Raw genomic sequence first — 20,645 nt, 5'->3', positions numbered from 1 at the left:
TAGTTGTCCTGTGGTTGAGCATCATATGCAGCATTCAAGTCTAACAAAGTTAGCTATTCATGACGAACGGGCAGAGGGAAAAAAATGTGATGAAAGCAGTTCATCCAGTGTCAGGTACTAAATGCGAGCTGATGAAATGTGCTGCTTTAGCTAACGCGTTCATTGTAAGCAACTAAAAAGTAACGTGTGTACCAAAAGGTGCATTTTTTTTCACTGGAGCAAGTAAGATCAGAAGTTTTTTATCCCCCCTGCTCCCTCCCTCTGTTTTTGCTTCACATATCTGAGCAACTGTGAAGCTGCGAGACTTTCTGGAACTGGAAGCAACAAGAAAAATGTTAGCAGTGTCCTAAATAGCTCCCTTGCCCTGGAAACGTCACACAGGCACAACTCCGTTTCCTTCCCCCCTTCGGTGACTGTAGCCTACTTGTGCTCGCTGAGCCGCCGATGCGGGACACGTGCTGCTTAGCGGTGTTTTTTCTACTAGAACTTTTTTCGTTCCACGACCCGAGAGGTAACTGCAGCAAGGCAGTGAATGAATTATCTCCGAGAGGCAGAACAGATGCTTCACACGAATCTTAAGGGTCTGCTTTTAGTTTTAAAGTTTAGAACTAATTCCAGCAGTTTTGGTGACAGAAATAACACGTGGTGCTTAGCTTCTTTTTGCACCTCCCAGAAGGTGCCGGAGCAGGCAAACCGTGCCGAGCGTCACCGGTGGGGACGGACTGCACGCGGCTGGGGTTGGGACATAAGGCAGTTGGACGTGGATTCTGCCAGAGTTCCTTAAGCTCTGTCAGCCTTGCAATTCTCTGGTTCGCTTTTGAATCTTTCTAGCTAATTGGCTTTAAAATCAGAACCGTGGAGTGTGGTGCTGCAGGACGATCACGTCAGGATTTGGGGCCGGGGGAGGACGTTGAGTCCGCAGCTCTTTGCGCCGTAACTCGAAAAGTGCAGGGACGGCGCTGTGCGAGCAGCCCCGCGCCCGCTGCCTGTTCCCACCCATGCGCTCTTCTCTAAATTGTGCCAGCACGATTGTTTTCTCGTGTCCGCAAGCTGAATGGGATTGGGAAACCAATCTAGAACGAGTATGCCGTGCTTTTGATCGGATTTTCTGACGTCGTTCTGCCCCCTGCTCTAGTTTACTGTGCAGCTGCATGAGCGGTGGTGTCGAGACAAGACCGGGCATCTCGAGGGCTGGGATTAAGCGGTGGAGGAAGCAGCAGACGAGGTGGAACTGCCAAACCGGCTCCGCTGCGGAAGGAGATGCTCCTCGAGTTGTGCCTGCTGCTGCCCAAAGGCTGCTGGCCTGGGGCGCGGGGTGGCTCCGCGGAGCAGCGCCCTGCTGGCTCCCGCCCGCCTCCCCCTGCCCCGCGAGCCGCTCCTCGGCGGGGGGTGCTGCTGGGTCTGGGGGCCGTGCACGGTGGGTTGGGCTCCGTTGTCGTCTGCCTGCAAGTTCAGCTGGGTGCCTGTCACTCTGAAGGGCTCTCAGGGGCCCAGAAGCTGGAAAACTGTCTGGTTCTTGTACAGGTATTTCTGATAGCTGCAGGGGAAGAAAGTGTTTCTCAGTACCTTCCTTTCCTCCCACCTGCATCTTCATTTTTTCAGTTCATCATACTCTTCATTGACACAAGGTTATGCCACCCTGCATCCCTTGTACTTCGTTTCGCTCTGGAAAGTTCTGTCTGCATTCTCTGTGCTTACTCTAACAGCCCCGGGCTTCAGTTAGTTCAGGACCTGCATATTTGAAATCCATCGAAGCTGCTCGTAAGGGGAATCTATAGCTTGTTGCTCTTCAGCATAGTCAAGAACCTCTTATTTTGTCCTTTGTTCCCAGATCGTAGGTTAAGACCATCCAATTTTTATAAGGCATCTGATCTTTCTTGGCTTATTTATAAGCTTTCAACAGAATATTTGACTTTTGGGGTCTGCTGATTAAAAAAAACAAACAATTACCAGACTTCAAATGAGTCGTATGGAGTCTTGATCTGATTGATCACATTGATAGGCAGATTACTTAGATTTAGGTGGAAATTACTTCGAGTTGGAGAAAAAGAAGGACTAGAAATGATTTCGTTTACAAAAAAGACAACAGCCTGACCTGGTTTTGCAGTTCAGATATGCCGGTAAGCCTTGCAGAAATTGATGAGTGGCCAAAGTGCAGGTGAAGTAAGGTATGTGCTCATCTCCGTGCAGTTTATCACGTGTGTTATCTCCCCTGTGTTTATGTAAAGAGTAAACCGATGAGGCTGAAAATACTGAGCCCAGCTTGGGCTTTCCCGTCAGTAGGTACAGCGATCGTTTCAGGCGCCGACTGCGATGAGCTCGGGGGTCTAACTGAGCCGCGTTGTAACAGCGGGTTGTGCTGGGCACAGTAAAACTCGAAGTAACTGCTCTTTGCAAAAGCGTGCGGCGCTCTAGCAGCGTTAGAAATGTAAGTGCTTCACGTCCCTTCTGTTACGGTGCTCGCTTGGGTGCTTCTTGGTGAGCTGTGTGGCGAGCATCGCTGCGAGGCTGGGAGGAGGAAAGGTTTCTCTGGTTACAGAAACGCGCTGAAGAATCGCTCTCCCAGCTCCCTCGGTTCCTTGTCCCTACAGCGGCTTTATGGTTGTTTTGTAAACAATTAGAAAGGATTTCAGATCATCTTACCGAGTTTATAAAACAAATGCAAAATGCCAAAGTCACACGAAGTTCTTTTGTTAAAAGCAGATTTGAGTTGTGGTAAAGTTCAGGCTGTTTGGCGAACAAAGGACAGCACAGCAAGATGAAGCCTACAGAGAAGAAAGAGGCTTAAAGACAAGAATAAAAAGTTTCTGGGTGTTGGAGCTTCACTCCGGTTCAGACACACGGACACCTCCAGGCCAGCTGCTTCAGTCTCATGGTTTGCAGGCCTGACTTCTTCTTTGTACGGATTTGCTGAGCAGCAGAATCTGTAAGTTTTGATAGCAGCACTGCAGAGCGATTGGAAAAGAATTAGCTGCGGGGAGCAGTGGTTTCCATTAACCGATGGCAGTTTGTTTCCTTGCGCGTGGGGGAACGCGATCTACTCGCGCGGCTGTTAACTGATGGTGGCTGTGCAGGCTGCTTTGTAAAACGGGGCAGGAAGACGCGAGTTGTCCGTGCCAATCCGCCTCCATTAAGGTTATACTCCGCTCCCGTCAGCGTGTTGCTGGCAGCCGGGGCTCCTGAGCTGCGGCGGTAGCAGAGTTCCTGCCAGGCAGCGCGTCGGTGCGCTGTGTGAGGCGGTACCGCTGGTACCCTGCCCCTGCCTTCGTGCGCGCAGTTGGGTCGGGGCACAGCAGCGGTATCAGGACCTTTCTGTTCCTGTTTCCAGCTAAAGTTTGTCTCCTCAGTTTAATATTAGGAATGAGGAGGTCTCCCATTTTAAAAGACTTGAGTAGGTTTTTTTTTTTTTTTTTTTTTTTTTTTTTTTAGGGAAAGAATGTGTCTTGGTTTAGAACATGCATTCCAATTAAAACATTACCAAATAATTGCCCCGGTTTTGTCTCACAAGTAAATGTTGCAGACCCCAGGAACTGGATTTAGGCTTGTGAAAGCAGTGAGGGGTACCGGTTGTGCAGGGGCAGGAGAGGAGCCGAGCGTGTCGCGCAGCCGCCGAGGCCGATCAGCCAGCGCGAGCTGCGGCTTGCTGGGGACCGCGGCCGCTTGGGTCTGAACACCCCTGCGGATGGAGACTTCGTGACCACTGTGGGCAACCAATGGCAGTGTCTGACCAGCCTCACGGGTTAAAAATAAATCAATAAATCTCATCTATAAGTATATTTGAGTGAGCGTGGTCAGGGCCCTTCCTTTGCCTGCGCACAGATTTCATCCGGGTATAAAACTTGCTTTGTTTTTCTTTTAGGGCATCTGAATTCTAGACAGAGCCATCTGCCTCTCCTTGAAACTTGAGCCATACCCGGAGTGGAATTGCTTTTTAACTGGGTGGGGAAATCTTTTATTTATTTATTATTTTGTGGCCTGAAAGGATTGGGTTCAAGCTTTGGTACTTTAAGTTCAGTGCTCTCACTTAAGGAGAAAAAAAAGAAGTGCTTTTAGAGGTGTGGTAGCAGGGAAGGGATTAGATTGTTCAGAGTAAAATGAAGTGCTGCTTGTCGTGCAGGTATTCCAATACATTAATACAATAGCAAAAGAATTCATTTGGTAAGGTTACCTCTCTACCCCTGAGCCAGGGAATCTATAGGGCTTTATTTTTACTGAATTAAGCTTTTAGACGTGGATGAAAGCAAGCTGAAGCACTCTGGGAGTTTGAGGCAGACGCTTAGTGTAGTGGGCTACTCGTTACCTGTCGAAGAAACTCTGAGTACGAGGTTCCCCTCCGTAGAATTTGAGGAGGGAAAGGCACGTTAACCGACCGGGGAGATCTGAAGTACAACCGCGGGTGTGCTGTGCTTTTTGAGGGGCTGTCACAGTGTGCTGTAAGCGTGCTGGGGCAGCGAAGTCTGAGACGAGGCACGCTGGAATCCCCAGCAGCTTTTGACAGGGATGCTATATCGGTTCGGACAGGATCATTACCGGCGTGCTAGCTGATTATCCCCACGAACTCTAACCCTCAGCAGGCTTACCTTCTGTTACGGTGTCTTTCCTTGAATCCATGTCAAGCTTGAGCGTATCCAGTGCTGCGCACACAGAACTGAAGAAGAACTGAGCGGAGCGGGTGGACAAGAAGAGTCTGAAAGCCATGGATGGCACGCCGCAGATAAACAGGCCGTGCCTATTTATTATTTTTCATGGCTTCAGAGATAAAGACACCCAGTGCAATGACCAGGCGGCAATTTAAAACAAGATATGCATATATTTTGGTACACTGTTTAATTGTAGAAACAGTTGATAAATGTTCTGGGTAGAAGTATAAATGAGTTAGATCTGTAGGGGATACAGCTGCCTAGGGCAGCCCGTAAGCTAGGGACCTAGTCTGTAGCTGATTGTTAGAACCTGGAAGGTATTCTGTTCTAGACTTCCTAGTTCTTGTAAGCTTTTCCTTGTAGTTTGCTGCTGTCAGAGAAGAGGTATGGCCTAATCAATACTTAGTTTGATTTGGTATCACCATCCTTGTGTTTTATACGACTTGGCAGTTCCACACCAGTTACTCCACTCATTCTTTCACTGCTGTTCTCCCTCTGATTCCACTGGGACTTTAGCTCTGCAGTACAGAAAAGAATTTTTTATCCACGTTTTGCCATTAAATGTTTGGCTTAGTTTCCTACTTGTCTCCTGAGAGTGATCTGCGAACATGTTTGGAGAAGAACTTGCTTAACGCTTTCCATACCTGATTTTACAAACAACTGGCATCTGGGTTTCCACGAGGAGCTCCTTCCAGGTGCTGTGTTTGTCACGCATGTTGCCGGGGGGGCTGGAGTGCCCCTCGCTGCTGCCCTCCATCCATACCTGCAGCGTGCGGGGCGCCGGGTGTGTGTCAGCAGCGCTGCTCCTGGGACAGCGCGGGGCCGGGAGGGAGCCCTGGGGCCTCGTGCTCTGCAGGGCGTGCTTCGTACAAGTCCTCTTCAACACGTGCGTCTGCTGCAGCATTCCAGCTCGCTAAAAAGGATTTTATGCCCAATCTTTTTTTTTCATTTTCCTGTTTTCCCCTTCCAGCCTGAGCACGTTCAGAGCAGCCCGCAGCGGCGCGCTGCCGTTAGTGCTGAGCGCGGCAGAAAGGTGAGCGGGTGGCCCAGCGCTCGTGTGCCGTGTTCGAGGCGCCTTGGGCACGGAGGTGTGTGCAGCATCCAGGCGGCCCTCTATTGCTTCGTGTCCTTCAGCGTTGGGGCAGTTTTACCCCCTCACATGGGATCTTGTAATAGCCAGGGGAAGCTGGTGAGATGCAGGAACCTCGCGTGTGTGGCACAGGGGCCGTGGATGTGGTAGGTGTGCTAGGGAGCACGTCAAGTCTCATGAACACAGTTCCTAACCCCCTGTTCATAATAAAATACTGAATCTGAGAGGTGGCTGCAATGTAGTGAAAGTCTGTCTGCTCCCCGGGGCAGTGGGCACGGCACCGAGCTGCTGGCGTTCGGGGCGTTTGGACACTGCTCCCAGACACAGGGGTTGGGTTTTGGGTGCTCCCGAGTGGAGCCTGGAGTGGGACCCGATGTCCTGGTGGGTCCCTTCCAGCTCAGGATATTCTGCCGTTCAGGTGCTGTGTTGCACCTACGGAACTGGCATCACTGGCAGGAGCACCTCTACGTTCCCAGGGAATTTTGATTTTGAAACAATAGCAATGTTTTAAAGTGGATGAGAAATAGATACGGCTAATCTTTGTTCTTTGGACATAGCGTATTGGTGTTTTTTGAGCATGTGAGAATGTAAGTCGTTGTAGTGACAGTGTGTGAAGACAGGAGAAAACCAATTATCCTTAAAATTCAGTTTGGTGTAGAACCACAAATAAAGAAGTGTCATTGTTACAACATTTTCTATACAGTTGTTAGATGGCAAAATGGAGTTGTTTGAATTCCTTAATTGAATTGTCACACCTGTCGGATTCGGAGCCCTTCCAAAGGGTAACCTCAGCTCAGTTTCCTGGGTGCCGGAAGATCAAAACATGGGAGCGTTGGACTGGTTTCTTTTAATTCTTAAGGTATTGCCAACAGGTGTTTTCTTCTTTCTTCCCATTCCGGGTTATGCGAGATGTGCATCTTTAAACACTACTCGTGTGTAATCAAGTCTTTCAAACGTGGTTGAGAGGTTTAGCAGGTTTGTGGAGTGGTGCCCCGCTGTGCTCGAGTACCTGGGGTTCTGTCGTTCCTCAGTTCCCCTGCCCGCTCCCTCGTGGTGTTTTATTGGTTTCTCGGAGTTCTTGGGGTTTAGTCTGGAATTTACAACTGCGTAGGAGAGATGCTTGAGTAAGTCATTACCGGTCCGTTTCTTGAAGTGACACTCAGTAAATAAAGTCGTTCTCTCTTTCTGAGATTTGTAAAATTGGATGCAAACAGGACCCAGGATTTATAGTGTCTGTCTGCATTTACAAAAGTGCTCTTTGAGCTGTGAATGGGGATGACTGAAACACAGCCAGGAAAGCTTTATTTGATATTTGGATGTATGCCATAAACAGAGTTCAGCTCACACATGCCTTTGTCAGTTGCTGAAATTCAACTTTAAAGGGATTAATTTCTCAACCCTACCCTGCTGTGCAGAATCGTGAATATTAGCAGCTTTTCTGACGGTTGGTGCCGTTCTTCAGTAACCGAGTTGTGTTCGGTTATAAATTGGTTGCAAGATTACCCTTTTAATACTAGCGTTTTAGTATGAATTCTTGCTTCTTTAAAAAAAGGAAGGAAAAACCTTTCAGATTTCGTTTATTTATTTTTAAATACGAGAGGCAATGATCCTGCTGTTGTGATAAAATGTTAATGACTTTGCTGGTTCATAATATATTACTGATCATCTTTGTTTAAAATAGAAGTGTGTGTCCCTCAGCAAGCTCTTCTCTCTTCTTTACTAACACTCGTGGTGCGTTTCGCTGTCGGAGCAGCAGTACTTGCAGGCAGGATTTGGATTTTACAGCGTCCGGTGCTGCATCATCGGCACGGAGCGCCAGAGCCTCGGCTGCGTCTTGGGAGTGGAGTTGCAGCAGCACAAACTTTTTAATCAAAGTTTTCTAGGGCAGGCAGAATGATGGCATCTGCCTTTCCCTGCATGCTCATGAATCATGTTGATTTAGGGTTTGCTGCTTTTGTCTGAAGCCAGAGGGGACTGGAAGGAAGATTTTATGTTTGGCTGTGTGGAACATCCTTGTATACACTGCAGTTTCTTTGAAAACCTGCCACTGTTGCTGTAGCAGCAGTACAGTTCTGCCAGCATTGACGGCGAGAGGAGCGCTGGCGGGAGGCCTCGCTGCTCTCCGCAGCGTGAACGGAGGCCTGCGTCTCGTCCCGTTGTTCTGAGCCGTGCTGCGAGGTGTGTGACGGGGGCGTTGCTCGCGGGCTGAGCGTGGGGCCAGGCCCCCGTGGTGTGTCCCGTGGCCTGCGGGGAGTGCCGGTGCGGGAGGGTCAGACCGACGGCTTTGCAGGGCGCTTCACGGGGCGTGCATCAAGGCCAGTAGGTAGGATGTTAGGGGAGACAAAAAAAAGGGATGCGTTCATGTGGCAGGCGCCGTCCCTTCTCACTGCCCTCCTCAGACTCTCCACACCTCCATGGAGCTCCGGGATGCTCCTGCCCGCGTCCACGTCGTGGCTGCGGAGCCCGGGGCAAGCGCGAGCAGCCGCTGCCCCCGTAGCGGTGCTGGTTCTGAAGCCCGTCCGGCTCAGGGCTGGCCCGCGGTGTGTGAAGCACATCCGTACGTCCATCGCTCTGCACTGTGGTAACGAACTCGCTCGGTAGCTCCTCTCCTGGCACCCATGGGAGGACCACTGTGTCCTTGGTGGGTGTTTGGAGGGGGCTGGGGGCGGGCAGAGAACGGGGCGATCGGATGGCCCCGGCGGGTTCTTCCTGACAGCCCGCACGCCGGCTTGGAAGTGTTCCCACACCCAGGCTTTTGTACGCAGTGAGTCCGTGAGGGTCACACAACGCCAACGTTTGGCAACAAAGCAAGGCTCTGCTTGTGCGCCGAGTATTTCGGGCTGCTGTAACTCTCCCACCCCTCAGTCATTCTTTGAAAACCCTTTGTGAGCGAAGCTATTGTGGCGGAGCTGTTGGCATGCAGCACGCTCAGCCACTAAACCGTATTGTTTGTCGCAGGCACCGGGCTGCTGGGTAGAACCAAACTTCATGCTTAAAAATAAAAGAAAATGCATAGGGTCTTCGGACAGAATCAGAGGCCTTGGTTTTTCAGGTGTAGGATACGTTTGGGGTTTAGTGCCTTTTACAAAAGGATCCGGAAGGCCCTGAATTGCATGTGTAGCTGTATTAAATCGCAGCTGCCTTCCGAGTGAGGAGTGACAGGCCCGTGGCTGACACTGGGCAGCCTTGGCAGTACAGGTTTAAAGCTCACACCTTAATGTGAACTGCTGGAATCACAGAATCTGTATGCACGCACGCACGGGCACTTTGAACCTGATTTTTTATGCTTACCTGGGGATGTGGTGGAATACGGACACCACTTTTTCTTCCTTGGGCCTCTTTCATTGGCAGAGTACATGTGCTTCGTTGTACTTTTCTCACAGCCCATGTAGCTGAAGCTACTTGCAGGTTCATGTACTTCTAATTGCTTTTTTTTATAAATTTAGTTCCTTATAAACAGCTCTCCTTGCCTATATACTTGCTTTTTGATCAGCTTGGAGTACAGTTGTAGAAGGGGTTTCTGCTAGCATGCTGCCAGCTGGTGAGAAGAGTGCACCAAGGTTTTGTCTAATCTCTGGTGTGACTGTCATGTGCTGCAGCGAGGAAATGGCTTGGGAAGAAGCAGCCAAATCTGTGTGGTATTAAAACATGGTGAGGAGACTAATATCAGTAGGGATCAAGTGGGCGGCCGTTCGGTGCAGAGAGCTTATTAAAACACAGGGATTATCTTGCTGTTGTTCAGGAGGCCGAAGGAGTGGGGAGAGATTTCCAGGATGTGCACCTAAAGGCCAAGCACCGCCACGACCAGTGGAAAACGCCCCGGCTCCGCGCCCCCTGCGAGCAGCGTGGCCGGGCCTCGCTGCAGAAGGACGATGTCTTCGGCAGCTTCGCCAGCCAGTCCCGGCACAGGGAGAGATAACGAGGCACTAAGTCGCTAGAAATCTCAGTTCTTAGGCCGTATAGCTGAGACTCCTGCGTGCCTGCAGCTGAGAAGTCGTTGGAGACGCTCAGCGTGGGGAGCTGCAGGGAAGCCTTGCAAGCGCCGCGAGTGAGGGAGCGCGGGAGCTGCGCCTTGGGTTTGCTGCCTTAGTGCTGAGCTGCTCGTTTGCAGCTACTTCCATTAGCTGTCCTGGGGAAACCACCTCGCTTTCCCCTTCCCACCTCCCATCCAGTCGAAGTGATAGCGTCTGTCTCCATTCCAGAAGCTGGGCGCGGAGCGACCCGATCTCAGTGGTGTGCAGCTCCCGAAGTGCTGCAGGTCCGGCTGCGTGCGGCACCGGCTGCTCCTGCCGGCCCGGAGGCGGTGGGTGAGTGCTGCTGGCGGCCCTGCGTCGTGTCCAGGCTGCTGCTCTTGGCCCCGCTGCGCTGGTGCTGAGCTGCGGTAACAAGCAACCCTGCTACCGTATTGCTTTAATTGGTTTTCATTAATATTTCAACTCTGAATGCTTCGTGCAGGTTCAAGCAGCGCGCTGGCAGAATCTTGTGCTCCCCAGATGTCAAACTTTGCCGTGTGGGGTGCTGGCTCGGTATCTGGGGCTGGGCTGTGCTGGTGTAGCCACGTGAAATGCAGTTTTCTGACCTGGCAGCATAACTGGCAGGCACATCAAAGTTACAGGCAGCTGATCGGAGAGATTACGCTGGCAGCATAATCGGATAAAGGGCAGTTGAAGAAACTTGACACTTAGAGTTCTTTTTTGTAAATCTGCCCTTCCCCGTGTGTCCTTGATTTCAGTACCGGGATTTGCGAGGCCTGGGCTCACCTAGTTAGTCCAGTGAGGCATTTGGAGGGGTGATGCGAGGTTTGGAAGCTCGTTGCGAGGAGGGCGTGCGATAGCCGATGGCACGGATGCGTGGCACAGAAACTGGTGGAGGTTTGTGTGTGGGGCTGAGCATGAGCCTCTTGGCTGCTGCTGAGCATTTGTTAGCTTTTATTTTGCTCGTGTGTGGATCTTGTTTATACTTCATGGCAACAATAATCCTGAAATTGAGGTTCAGTTTTTTCTATATAGTGAAAGAAAATGTATTTAAGGAGAATGTTGGGTAGAAATGGAGCTGCTGCTAGAGAAGAACGGGATCTCAGCATCAACAGATACGTTCTTCAAGGGGATTTAAAATAAGCAATAAATTACGAGGCACTTGTGCTGTCAGCTGACTGAATCCTGACTCCTTTACTCAACACAGTGGCTGCTGAAGACAGGAATTTTGTTTACATATTTTTCCTGCTAATTACATAGAAATACGTAATGATGCTAATTTCTTTTTTTTTCCCTTTCTTTCAAAAGCAATACTGAGTTTAGATAACAACGGCTTTTTCTTTTTGTGGATGCTTTCCACATGAATAAATGCAAAGTTCTAGCAGCAGTGAGTGTGTGTGTTTGTGAGGGTGTGTGTGTGTTCAAAACCAAACAGAAACCCCAAAGTGGTGATGGAGGTGAGCTGAGAGACGAGGAAGGGAGTCAGCTATTTGAGAGCGATAGCAGGCACAGGGAGAAGCTATATCCTCTGGGAAGAATTGGTTTCCTTGCAACAACTCTAATCTTTCTGGAATTTGTCAGTTTTTGCTTTAATGCTATTTATAGCGCAGCATATATAAACATTGGCCTGTGTTTAGGTGAAAACACAGTTTCATTTGAAGTCTGATCAGTTCAGAGCAGGTTTGATGTGGCAAGCGTTCTTAAAGGCACCGGCACAATTCAGATTCCTGAGGAAGGTTTGGAAACGGCAGTTCCTATAGCCCGGGTCACTAGGGATGCGTGTTAGCCTGCGCCCTCGGGAAGAAAAACTGGGACACTTTCCGCGGGCTGGGCGGAGGGCGGCCGCTCGCCCGGCGCTGGGTGCCTCCGTGGCGCTGGGTGCCGTTCCCCGGTGCCTCGGGATGGGGCTGGCGGTGTGGTGCAAGCTGAGCATGCCTTGGCTCGTAATGGTCTGGGGATCTGTGGGAATGTGCTTCATTCTAATGCTTGCTCCTCCTGCCCTCCCCCTCCTTACCGTATTGATAGGGTTATTCACAGAGATCGTGCTTGTGCTTGTGGTAGATAAAATTACCGGTTCCCTGAGAAACGACACGCTTTGGGAGCTCTGGATCTGAGCGTCCCTTTAAAGCAGCAGATTTGACCGAACCTTCGTCACTTTTGAGAAGTAAATATTAAAACAAACAAAAAAAACCCTCAAACACAAAAACAAACCCTAAAGCTCAGTCCTACCTCATTACTTCATCGGCCTCCTGAATCAAGATACTCGTCTTGAAGAAAATCTGTAATTCAGCAGAAAATAGACCAACACGCACCTCGTGGTTTCCAAACGCCACGTTCTATTTGGAGACATTTTTGACGTATTGACAGCAGTGCCAGTGGCCGAGCTTATAAGGGCCATTCAGCATGGAAATAAGTAAATGTTTTCTCTGAAAGCTGTTGGGATTTTGTGGTTCACAAAGTATGCTGCCAGGCTCTGTCGCTAACGCTTTTTGTACGGGAGCAGATTGGCGTGAATGACACTTGCTGCTAAGTTTTACTGCCCAGCTGGGAAGCAGAGCGACAATGACTTTAAAAATCTGCATCGAGTTTTCCATACCTGTCTCAGGCACACAAATAATATTTATAAGGGATTTTCCTAGAGTTCTGTGGTGCAGAGCTGTCGATTCAGCTCGCATCTGTTCAGCGGGGCTGTTTGCATCCCCGCCTTGGGCGTTTGAAACAGCCGTGCATCTTTCATGGGTCCTCTTGAAGAGGTGCACTTAGAGCTGCGTGCCCGTGCCGAAGCGAAGCCGTAATTATCTCAGGTAACCTAATGATGCGTTCGGAGTCGTTCCGTGCAGCGAGAGCCCTTCCCAGCCGGGCGACCTGCTGCCAGCCCGTGTGCCTGCGCTGCTGCGCCTTGCGGCTCTGCGACCCAAGTCACAAATCCCTTTTCGGCGGGTCAGAGAGCTTCCCGTGAATGCCGGTTGGCGCTAGCAGTTTTTCTAGCGGAGACTGCTTGCTTAGGAGCCTCTACGTCACTTTATCAAAAAGCTCGAGGCAAGAAAAATGGAAGGAAGGAATCTTACGTAACGAGCTGATGCTTTCCTGGGAAGACTTTGTAGAATGTTGCCCAGGTTGGATTCTGGCAGCAGGTTTGTCTTTGGTTCTCACGTGATTCTTGGTATCTGCCGTCAGCTCTTTCATTCTAAATGAGTACAGCTTCTGTGGAAGTTCATGAATTATTTCTTTGAACAAACTTGTGTGTTTTCGTTTCAATCTTGAGAACGTGTATCTTCGCGTTTCCGTGGTTTGTCTTCTGAAATAACTTTTATTCCACAATGTTAGGGTCTCCGAGTACCTAATGTAACTTTTTAGGAAGGTTCTGAGAACGTCACATCATAGGTCATATCTTTTTAGACAAAAACATTATTTCTTCTCTCTTACAGAACACGAATATTTCTTAACAAACCCTTTTCCTTTTTGTTTTCCATTCGTTCAACAGAATCTGTCTATGACCTTCTCCCAAAGGAGCTGCAGTTACCACCTTCCAGAGAAACATCTGTAGCATCCATGAGCCAAACAAGCGGTGGCGAGGCAGGTTCGCCTCCTCCAGCTGTAGTCGCTGCTGGTAAGCATTCTCATTTATTCAGTTGCTTTGTTAAGGTTTGTAACGTTCTGGCCAACATGAACAGTGCTGGCAAAGTTTTGATTGTAAAAAGCTTGTGGAGAAGTAGCCAAGTTCATTCTAGGAGAATTTAGGTAGTATAAATCAAGCTAAACTAGGTGATCTAAACTACCAGGTCTTCTAAATTACTGGTTACTGTATTTCATGGAGGATGTATCTATAAGAAACAAGTTATCTGTTTTGCTGTTCTGTTACTACCCTCAGCACAGGCCTGTTAATTCCTAGAATGCATTCTGTCTTCAGAGGTATACATACCTATTTGGAACTGAGTCAGAATGCTGACCGACTGTATAACAATTGTAGCAAGTGTAAAAAATGGAATAAGAGATTACATTTTGGGCCGTGAAGGTTTTTGGAGCTGTAGGGAGGAAGAAAGGTCATGTTTTCTCTTAAGAGGTCTGAGAAAGCTTAGTATTTAAACTCTGTTGCAGCACAGCTCTATTGTAATGTATTACAAAATTTACATGTGCGTGAGAATGTAATACATTAGTCAGGGTGGCACATTTGTAAACTGATAAATTAGTTAGCTTTCTAACTGACAGCGTATAAAAATGAGACATGACCTTTTTGTCTTTGTTTTCTGCTCCAGCTTACTCCTAGTCGTGTTTTAGACTTTAGTCTAAAGACTCTGTCATTGGTCTTCATTAAAAATAAAGTCTGGATTTAAGGGCAAAGCTCTCATTTGTGAGGTTAGTCTTAGTGCTGGTTTGCATCTGGAATTCTTTTCAGTAACCTCTATAGATTACTAAACATCTATGCAATGAGGAAAAAAGGAAAACCGATCGATGCATCTTTCTTCATTGGATGAGGTTTTTTTTTTTTTTTTTGCATAATTTGATCCCCGTGTTTCTTACAAGGTCATGTTCCACTTTCCAATTTGGTCTTAAGTTGTTGCTTGATTAAAATGTATATATTTAAGGCGAAGATTCTAATAGCTGCATTATTTCTTTTCCTCTGAGTTCATGTGCATTGAATATTTGTATAAGAATGTTTCCCAGATTTGCATGGCACAGGAATCCTGGTCAGAACTAAAACGACATTATTAGACTTGTTGGAGAAACTTTACAGCACTGCTCACCATTCATGTTTTGCCAGACCTCTTCTGAGAGAACCTGTGGATTTAACTGTGTGCAGTGGAACTTCAGTTTGTATGTGGGGGAAAAAATGGATGTTTTTATTAATAATGTTGAAAGGATTTGATACGTTTGTATCACTTATTCAAAAATAATTTGGGCATGTATTTCTAAAGTCAACATATTTAATGATTGGCTTTGTTCAAAGATACAGCAGTGACTAAATCCTGTAGAAACCGAGATCTTAAAAACAAAACAAAAATAACACAAACCCTGTTACACTCTAAATCCACAGATGGATGCAAACTGCTAATTAATTCTGTATCTAACAGAGAGAATTAAACACTCGAGATGAATGGAACTAAATGTCTGTTTCCTGCAGGTATTTAGTGTATGCTAACAGCCAGTCCAGTTCCTTCTAAAAAACTAAGAAGGTGTTAGCTGTGTTTGGGCTAAACTGCAGCAAGATTTTCTTTAATGAAAAACTACAAATAGTGTAGAGATTTATTTGCAAACGCTGAAAGGGGGGGAGACACTCATTCAATCAAGAACACTTTTCAGCATCAGAGACGGTGGTTTCACAAAGACTTCAAGCTGGCAGTCCTGCCAAAGAAGAGGGTTTTGTCTGCGTGCTGCCCAGCGTGCTGGCTGAAGGACCTGCTCCAGGGGCAGGTTGTCCCCCTTGGCTCGCAGCCCGTCTGCAGGAATGCTTGTGGTGCCGTGAGGCAGGGAGCACTGCAGCGGGAGGAAGGAGCAGTAAGACGAGGTGGAGCGAGCTTCTCAGTGCCTGTCAGTTCGTGATGGCTTCAGTTGTTTACTGAGCTGGGGCTTTGGAGGCCTTCCACGAGCGTTGTGACGAGACAGTTAAGTGTCTGGGTGCCATTAAAACTTGGATCGGGAGCATTAGGTGTACAAGAAATGACAGTTCTCCAAGTTGTTAAAAAAAAATATTATGAAAACAGAGCAAAGACTAGTTTGTTTTCATTGGTTATGTCACTTTCCACTACAGTGAGGGCTAGAACAATTGAATCTTGGTCTTTTATAAACATATAATTGTGATGACCAGGATAATTCCACAGTCAGTTGCGCTGTGTACACATGTAGGGAGAGATAAGCCCCGGCCCAAAGCAGCGTGGCTGCTGCTTGGAGAGGGAAGCGGGTGCCCGACTCCCCGTGGCTCTAGGCAGACTCAGCCAGGGGATGATAGCAGGTAGTTTTTGTGTAGCGTCTTAGTGGTTTGTTTTCCTCTCCTCCACCACACACTTGAAAGAAAATAGTGCATCTTAGAGAAGCGTTTACCTGGAAAGCAGGACCGCAGGCTGCGCTCCAAAACAGGGGGCACAGCGAGCAGCTCTAATTTCTTAACAGGAAAAGCAGCCTGTGTATATTTGTGTGTCTGTACAGGACAACATATATTTTAAATTTAATGTTAAAGACAGATTAGACAATTCATTTGTCTATTTCAAGTCCTTAATGTTTTCAGGTAGTTGACTCTGCACAGGTTGAGAGGGTGAGGGAGAAAAATGACTTTGGCAACCAATGGTCCTGTAGCGTAAACCAGTTTGTTCTGAAATCTCCCCCTTGTTTAGTCTCATTTATTTGTTGGTGGTTTTCGTCAGCTTTTACTTGCTCCAGAACTTCATTTTTTTTTGGAAATGATGAAGAAATGCTAGTTCAGCCTCCGTAGCATTGTAGGTAATCTCATTTACTCTCACTTTTTAAAGGAAGGGCTAATTTGAAATGCTGCTAGCACAGTGTATCTAGAAGTCAATAACACATATGCTTACTCTTCATAATGAGAGGATTACGTTAGAGGGAGTGATATTAAGTGATGAGGCACTTTTTTTTTTATTATTTTCTTAACTACCCTGTAATAGTTAACACAGTTTTTTCTCTGCTTCCCAGGACACAGAATAAGATAGTGTCTGGCTGAAATTCAACATACTTGAGGCTTTTCTGTCAGGCACTTTGCTGTGGGGTTTTGTTCCATAAAAATACCATTATGGTTAAGAGATATATATTGCTGCAGTTAACTTCCTAGGTTTTTCGGAGGAGCAGGATGGGCTGTTTTTTAGCTATGATGACCTTGCAGGGGCAGACTTCTAGTTCTTCCATTTTGAAATATGTCTTGCAATTTACAGAACATCTTTACAAGTATTAAAATGGAATGTTGCTGATTGGATTCATTAACTTGTTAATAAATGTGTATCTCATATTCATTAATCCAGACAAAAGGGCTATTACCCACCCTCTGAATAACAATCAGGCAAGTATAATTTAATAGAACTCTAGGATTTTGAGCTGTCTTGTTCGCAACCTAAGCTGCTATCTCAAGCTTTAATTCTGTTATACTTCTGGAAAGTGGAAAGGAGGGAAAGGATTTGGTTTTACTCCTAGAAACTGTTCTCTCTGCTTGCTGTGTGCATTACAAATGTCTTTGTTCAGGGGACAGGAAAAAGAGGACTTTGCCTGGTGCAGTTCCATGAACACATTAAGTATGAATCATCTTACAGACTCTTGAACTACATGAAGGTGTCCTGTTGAGAAATATCATTGTAAGCTGTGGCTGGAGACTTCTTACATGAAATAAGTGTGGCTGAGGCTTTAATAACGCCTTCTGCACAGTCTTTTAAGCTCCAGTTGTAAGGAGGGATGCCCGATTCTTTTCAGTTGCTTGTAAAGGCTGACTTTTTTTTCCCCCTGTTGATCAAGACACACTGAACAAGTACTTCAAATGCTTAAAAGTCAAACTGCTAATTCAAGTCCTTCATCAAAGGTGTCCTTCTAGTTAGTAGGTCAACACCTTGTCCTTGTCTTTTGGGGATGATTCCAAAGCATTTTCAGCCATGTACTTTAAACAAGTGTTGCATATTCATCTTTTATTTCCAGTGACAAGAATGCTCAAACCTTCAGAGCCTCAGTGAAGAAAACTGTTGCATCTTCTTATCATCTGTTCCTTCTTTCTGTAGCAGAGTTTTGGAATGAGCTTCTTCAGCTTGTTGATGATCTCTTATGCTGCTCTCCATTTACCAGAGGCAAATATATCCTTCCATATTTTCGTATTGCTCTTCAGGATATTATTTCCTGTGTCGTTTCCATTCTGACATTTTCCAGTTCTTATCTGAAATTGAATTCACAAAGAGTGGTGGTGGTGTAACAAAGGGGGAAAAGAGTTTTTTTTGCCATTGAAATGTGTTTACTGAACACTTTCTGCATTCTTCACATTTAGATACAGTTAAACTGTTATGTATTGAATTTTTCTGGCTTAGGTTTGTATCCTAGGAAAATATTTGTTAAATAAAGGAATTTTACCTTTTTGTTCCAATTTTGTACCCCTTTTAAGTAAAGGGACAAACTACTTGTCCCAAATAGAAGTAATTTGCTTTTTTGGTCAAAGAGCTGTAATTGAAGTACTTGGTATAAGTGTTTCTGGTCATTTTAATTATGAAAATAAAGCTTTGCTTCTAAATCGCTACTGTAGCAAAATGGATTAAAAATACTTGGATTACCTGCAGGGTAGAGACCAAGCGCTAAGGATATGGGTCATTTTCCCCTGAGAAGATAAAGCTTTTTACATAATTTCCAAGCTAAATATTCTAATACAGCTTCAAAATGAAGACATGTTTTGTTCTCGAATAGTTAGACTTCTTAATTTTTATTTTTAATGAAAATATTTTCTTGGTTTGTCATCCTTCCTAGTGTCATTAGTCAGTTTTTCCTGTTGATACAGAAATAATTACCAGAAATTTCAAAGGGGATACGAGTGCCACTACGAATTCTGCTTTCCTGGGCTTATAATTACATGATGTAAACAAACGATCAGGAAAAGAAAGATTCTTCTTTGTAGTCGATCTCCAATGACTGTAAAAACTTCCATTTCTTTGTAGGCCGTTCCCTTCCCCTTCCCACCCCCTCCCGGCTGGAAGCGCCTTCCTGTCACCTCCTGGAGGACGTCTTCCAGGGACGGCTGTCTGCCGCGCGCTTCTCTCGCTTGTGCCAAACGCTTCTTTCTTGTGGAATTAATCTAAGCCAGACCATAATGCTCTAGAAATTCACCTTCCTGCTGCCGAGTCCTGGTGCAGTGCCCAGGCCGCTCTGGTTGTCGGCACTAATGCCTCCGAACCAGTTTGTTTTCAGGAGCGCCCCGAGGGGCTGCCGCAGGGGCCGGGGGAGGCTCCTTCATCGCTGCTGTGGGTGAGCACTCATCCCTAGGGAATGCCGAGGAAGAAGGTTTCTCTGATCGTTTCCGTTTCATGGAAACCTTTTAGGTGTGTTCTCTGTAACTTCAGTTAAAGCACTGGAGTCCTGTGGGGCTGTGCGCGCACTGAGCGCCTCTGCTGCTCTGCGTGGAGCAGAGCCTGCTGATAACTGCACGTGAGGATTGCATAGATATACCCCAGATCTTCTTTTTTTTTTCGAATTAAAGTTTGTTTTCAGTCTTCCTGAGTCTTACAGAGCCAGTAAGCCCCATTTTTTCCAGAATACTGACTCAGACACAAGCTGTTCTATTGTTCTGAGAGATTTCGGATGGCAAATTCTTACACTGAGCGGCTCCTATTCTTACGTCAAAAGGGCTCGAGAAATGCTTGTGACAGGAGAAATTCTTGTTCCTTAATAAATAATGAAAAAACAAGTAAGAGAAGGGTAAAAGGAGAACAACCTCGACGTGCTCCTGTTTGGGCACTTGCAGTACCGGCATCGAAGACTTCCTGAAGGCCAAGAGGAGTTCTTAAGTCCTTAGAAAAAAAATGACCATGGACCTAAAGAACAAGAGAGGCCATTTCCTAATGTGAAGCGTTCTTTGTTGGACCCATCGGTCACGATATCGTTGTACAGTCGCTCTTTCAGGGCAGTGGGCTGTGGAGGGAGCTGAGGGACAGACAGGTGAGAGCTTGCAGAGAGCAGCTGAGGGGGCCTAGAGTTCTGCCTTGCCTGGCTCCGAGCCGGGAGGGACCCGAGCTAAACGGGACTGCTGGGTCCGAGCCGCTCCCAGAGGTTCTGCTGAGACACCTGAACTCGGTGCTAATTAAATAATGGATGTCATTGGTAATAAAAACAGATTGGTGTATTCACCCAAATTATAATGCACTGCTTGGTTCAGCATGTGAATGTAAGGGGAATTTACACTGTTGGGCTTAATGTAAATTAAATTAACCTACCTATCTTGAATCTGAGTGTTTTTTAATAACTGGTGAATTGGATTGCTTTATTATATTTGCTGGGATGCTAGTTTTTTTTCTCTATTAATACACTTAACTTGCATTCTAGCTTCGCCATTCAGAGACAGGCATCGTGTGGTGGGTTGTGTGACAGTGTCTGTCAATAGTGAAGACAAATAGTGCCAGAGACACTTAACCCATCCAATCTCACCCAGGGTATAGGTCGGTCTTGTTTTCAGACTTCTTCATAAGTCTCTTTTCTTTCTTTCTTTTTTCCTTTTTTCTTTTTTTTTCTTTTTTTGTTTTGTTTCTAAATAGTGGATTGATACTGATTTGAAACTAAACTCTTTTTGGAAAAGTTTTTGACTTTACATCAGTAATACAAGAAGAAGAAATGTAGAACCCCAAGTTTGGCATGTGAGGTGTTGAAAGCAGGTTTGCAGCCACTTTGTAAGTTCTGGTTTTCACCTGTAAAGCCTTTGGCAATGCAAGGGTTGATGCTGGAAATTTTGCACATAGTATCCTTCTGGTTTTGTTCTGAACTTGTTCTCCTGCGTCCAGTGGTTCTGTGAATAAACAAATTAACACAGAAAATTCTTATAAAAAACACGACACGTTACATAAATGAACAAATTTAATGAAGAGGCATATTCCACGTAGTGGGCTTATAAATGACTTAAACCACACCACATGTGGTGAGGGTTTTGATGCTTAATTGTTCCCTAAAATACCATAGTGGATCGCATAGGATGCAAGCTAGAAAAAGACAAGTCCTTTAATGGCCCTTTGCTAGTCCTGGCTGTTTGTGCACAGGTGGCAGGAAGACTTGTAAAACCCCAAATATCTCCAGTTTATTTGCATTAATTTTCAATCTTGAGCTTTCCAGTCTGGGAAATAAGTTGCTTTGCACTCCAGCTGCAATCAAAAAAAAGACGTCATTAGGACACTGCTTCTTTGGGAAGATTGGGTAATCCCTGTTGTATGGAAGGATCTCCTTGGGAGGACTGAACAAGGATTTCAAGATTGGCTCTGCGTGAGTTTT

At 46.5% G+C, this 20,645-nt stretch overlaps 1 protein-coding gene across 7 annotated transcripts in view; it reads left to right on the top strand.

Moving 5' to 3' along the window:
• NFAT5 (nuclear factor of activated T cells 5) overlaps nt 1-20,645 on the top strand; it is a 57,975-nt gene that overhangs the window by 3,491 nt on the left and 33,839 nt on the right. For 4 of the 7 annotated variants that reach the window (XM_080552067.1, XM_080552068.1, XM_080552066.1 and 1 more), the window contains one exon: nt 13,189-13,314. In XM_080552067.1, the coding sequence (XP_080408193.1) occupies nt 13,189-13,314 (126 nt within the window). Of the gene's footprint in view, nt 1-13,188; nt 13,315-19,806; nt 19,826-20,645 lie in introns of those variants that run through there. The other 3 variants (XM_080552070.1, XM_080552069.1, XM_080552072.1) reach the window with 2 other exon arrangements.

Source organism: Anser brachyrhynchus, assembly GCF_964034855.1.
Source record: "Anser brachyrhynchus genome assembly, chromosome: 12".
NCBI lineage: Eukaryota > Metazoa > Chordata > Aves > Anseriformes > Anatidae > Anser > Anser brachyrhynchus.
Note: the sequence above shows the minus strand (reverse complement) of the source record. Positions and strands in the feature narration are given on the sequence as shown.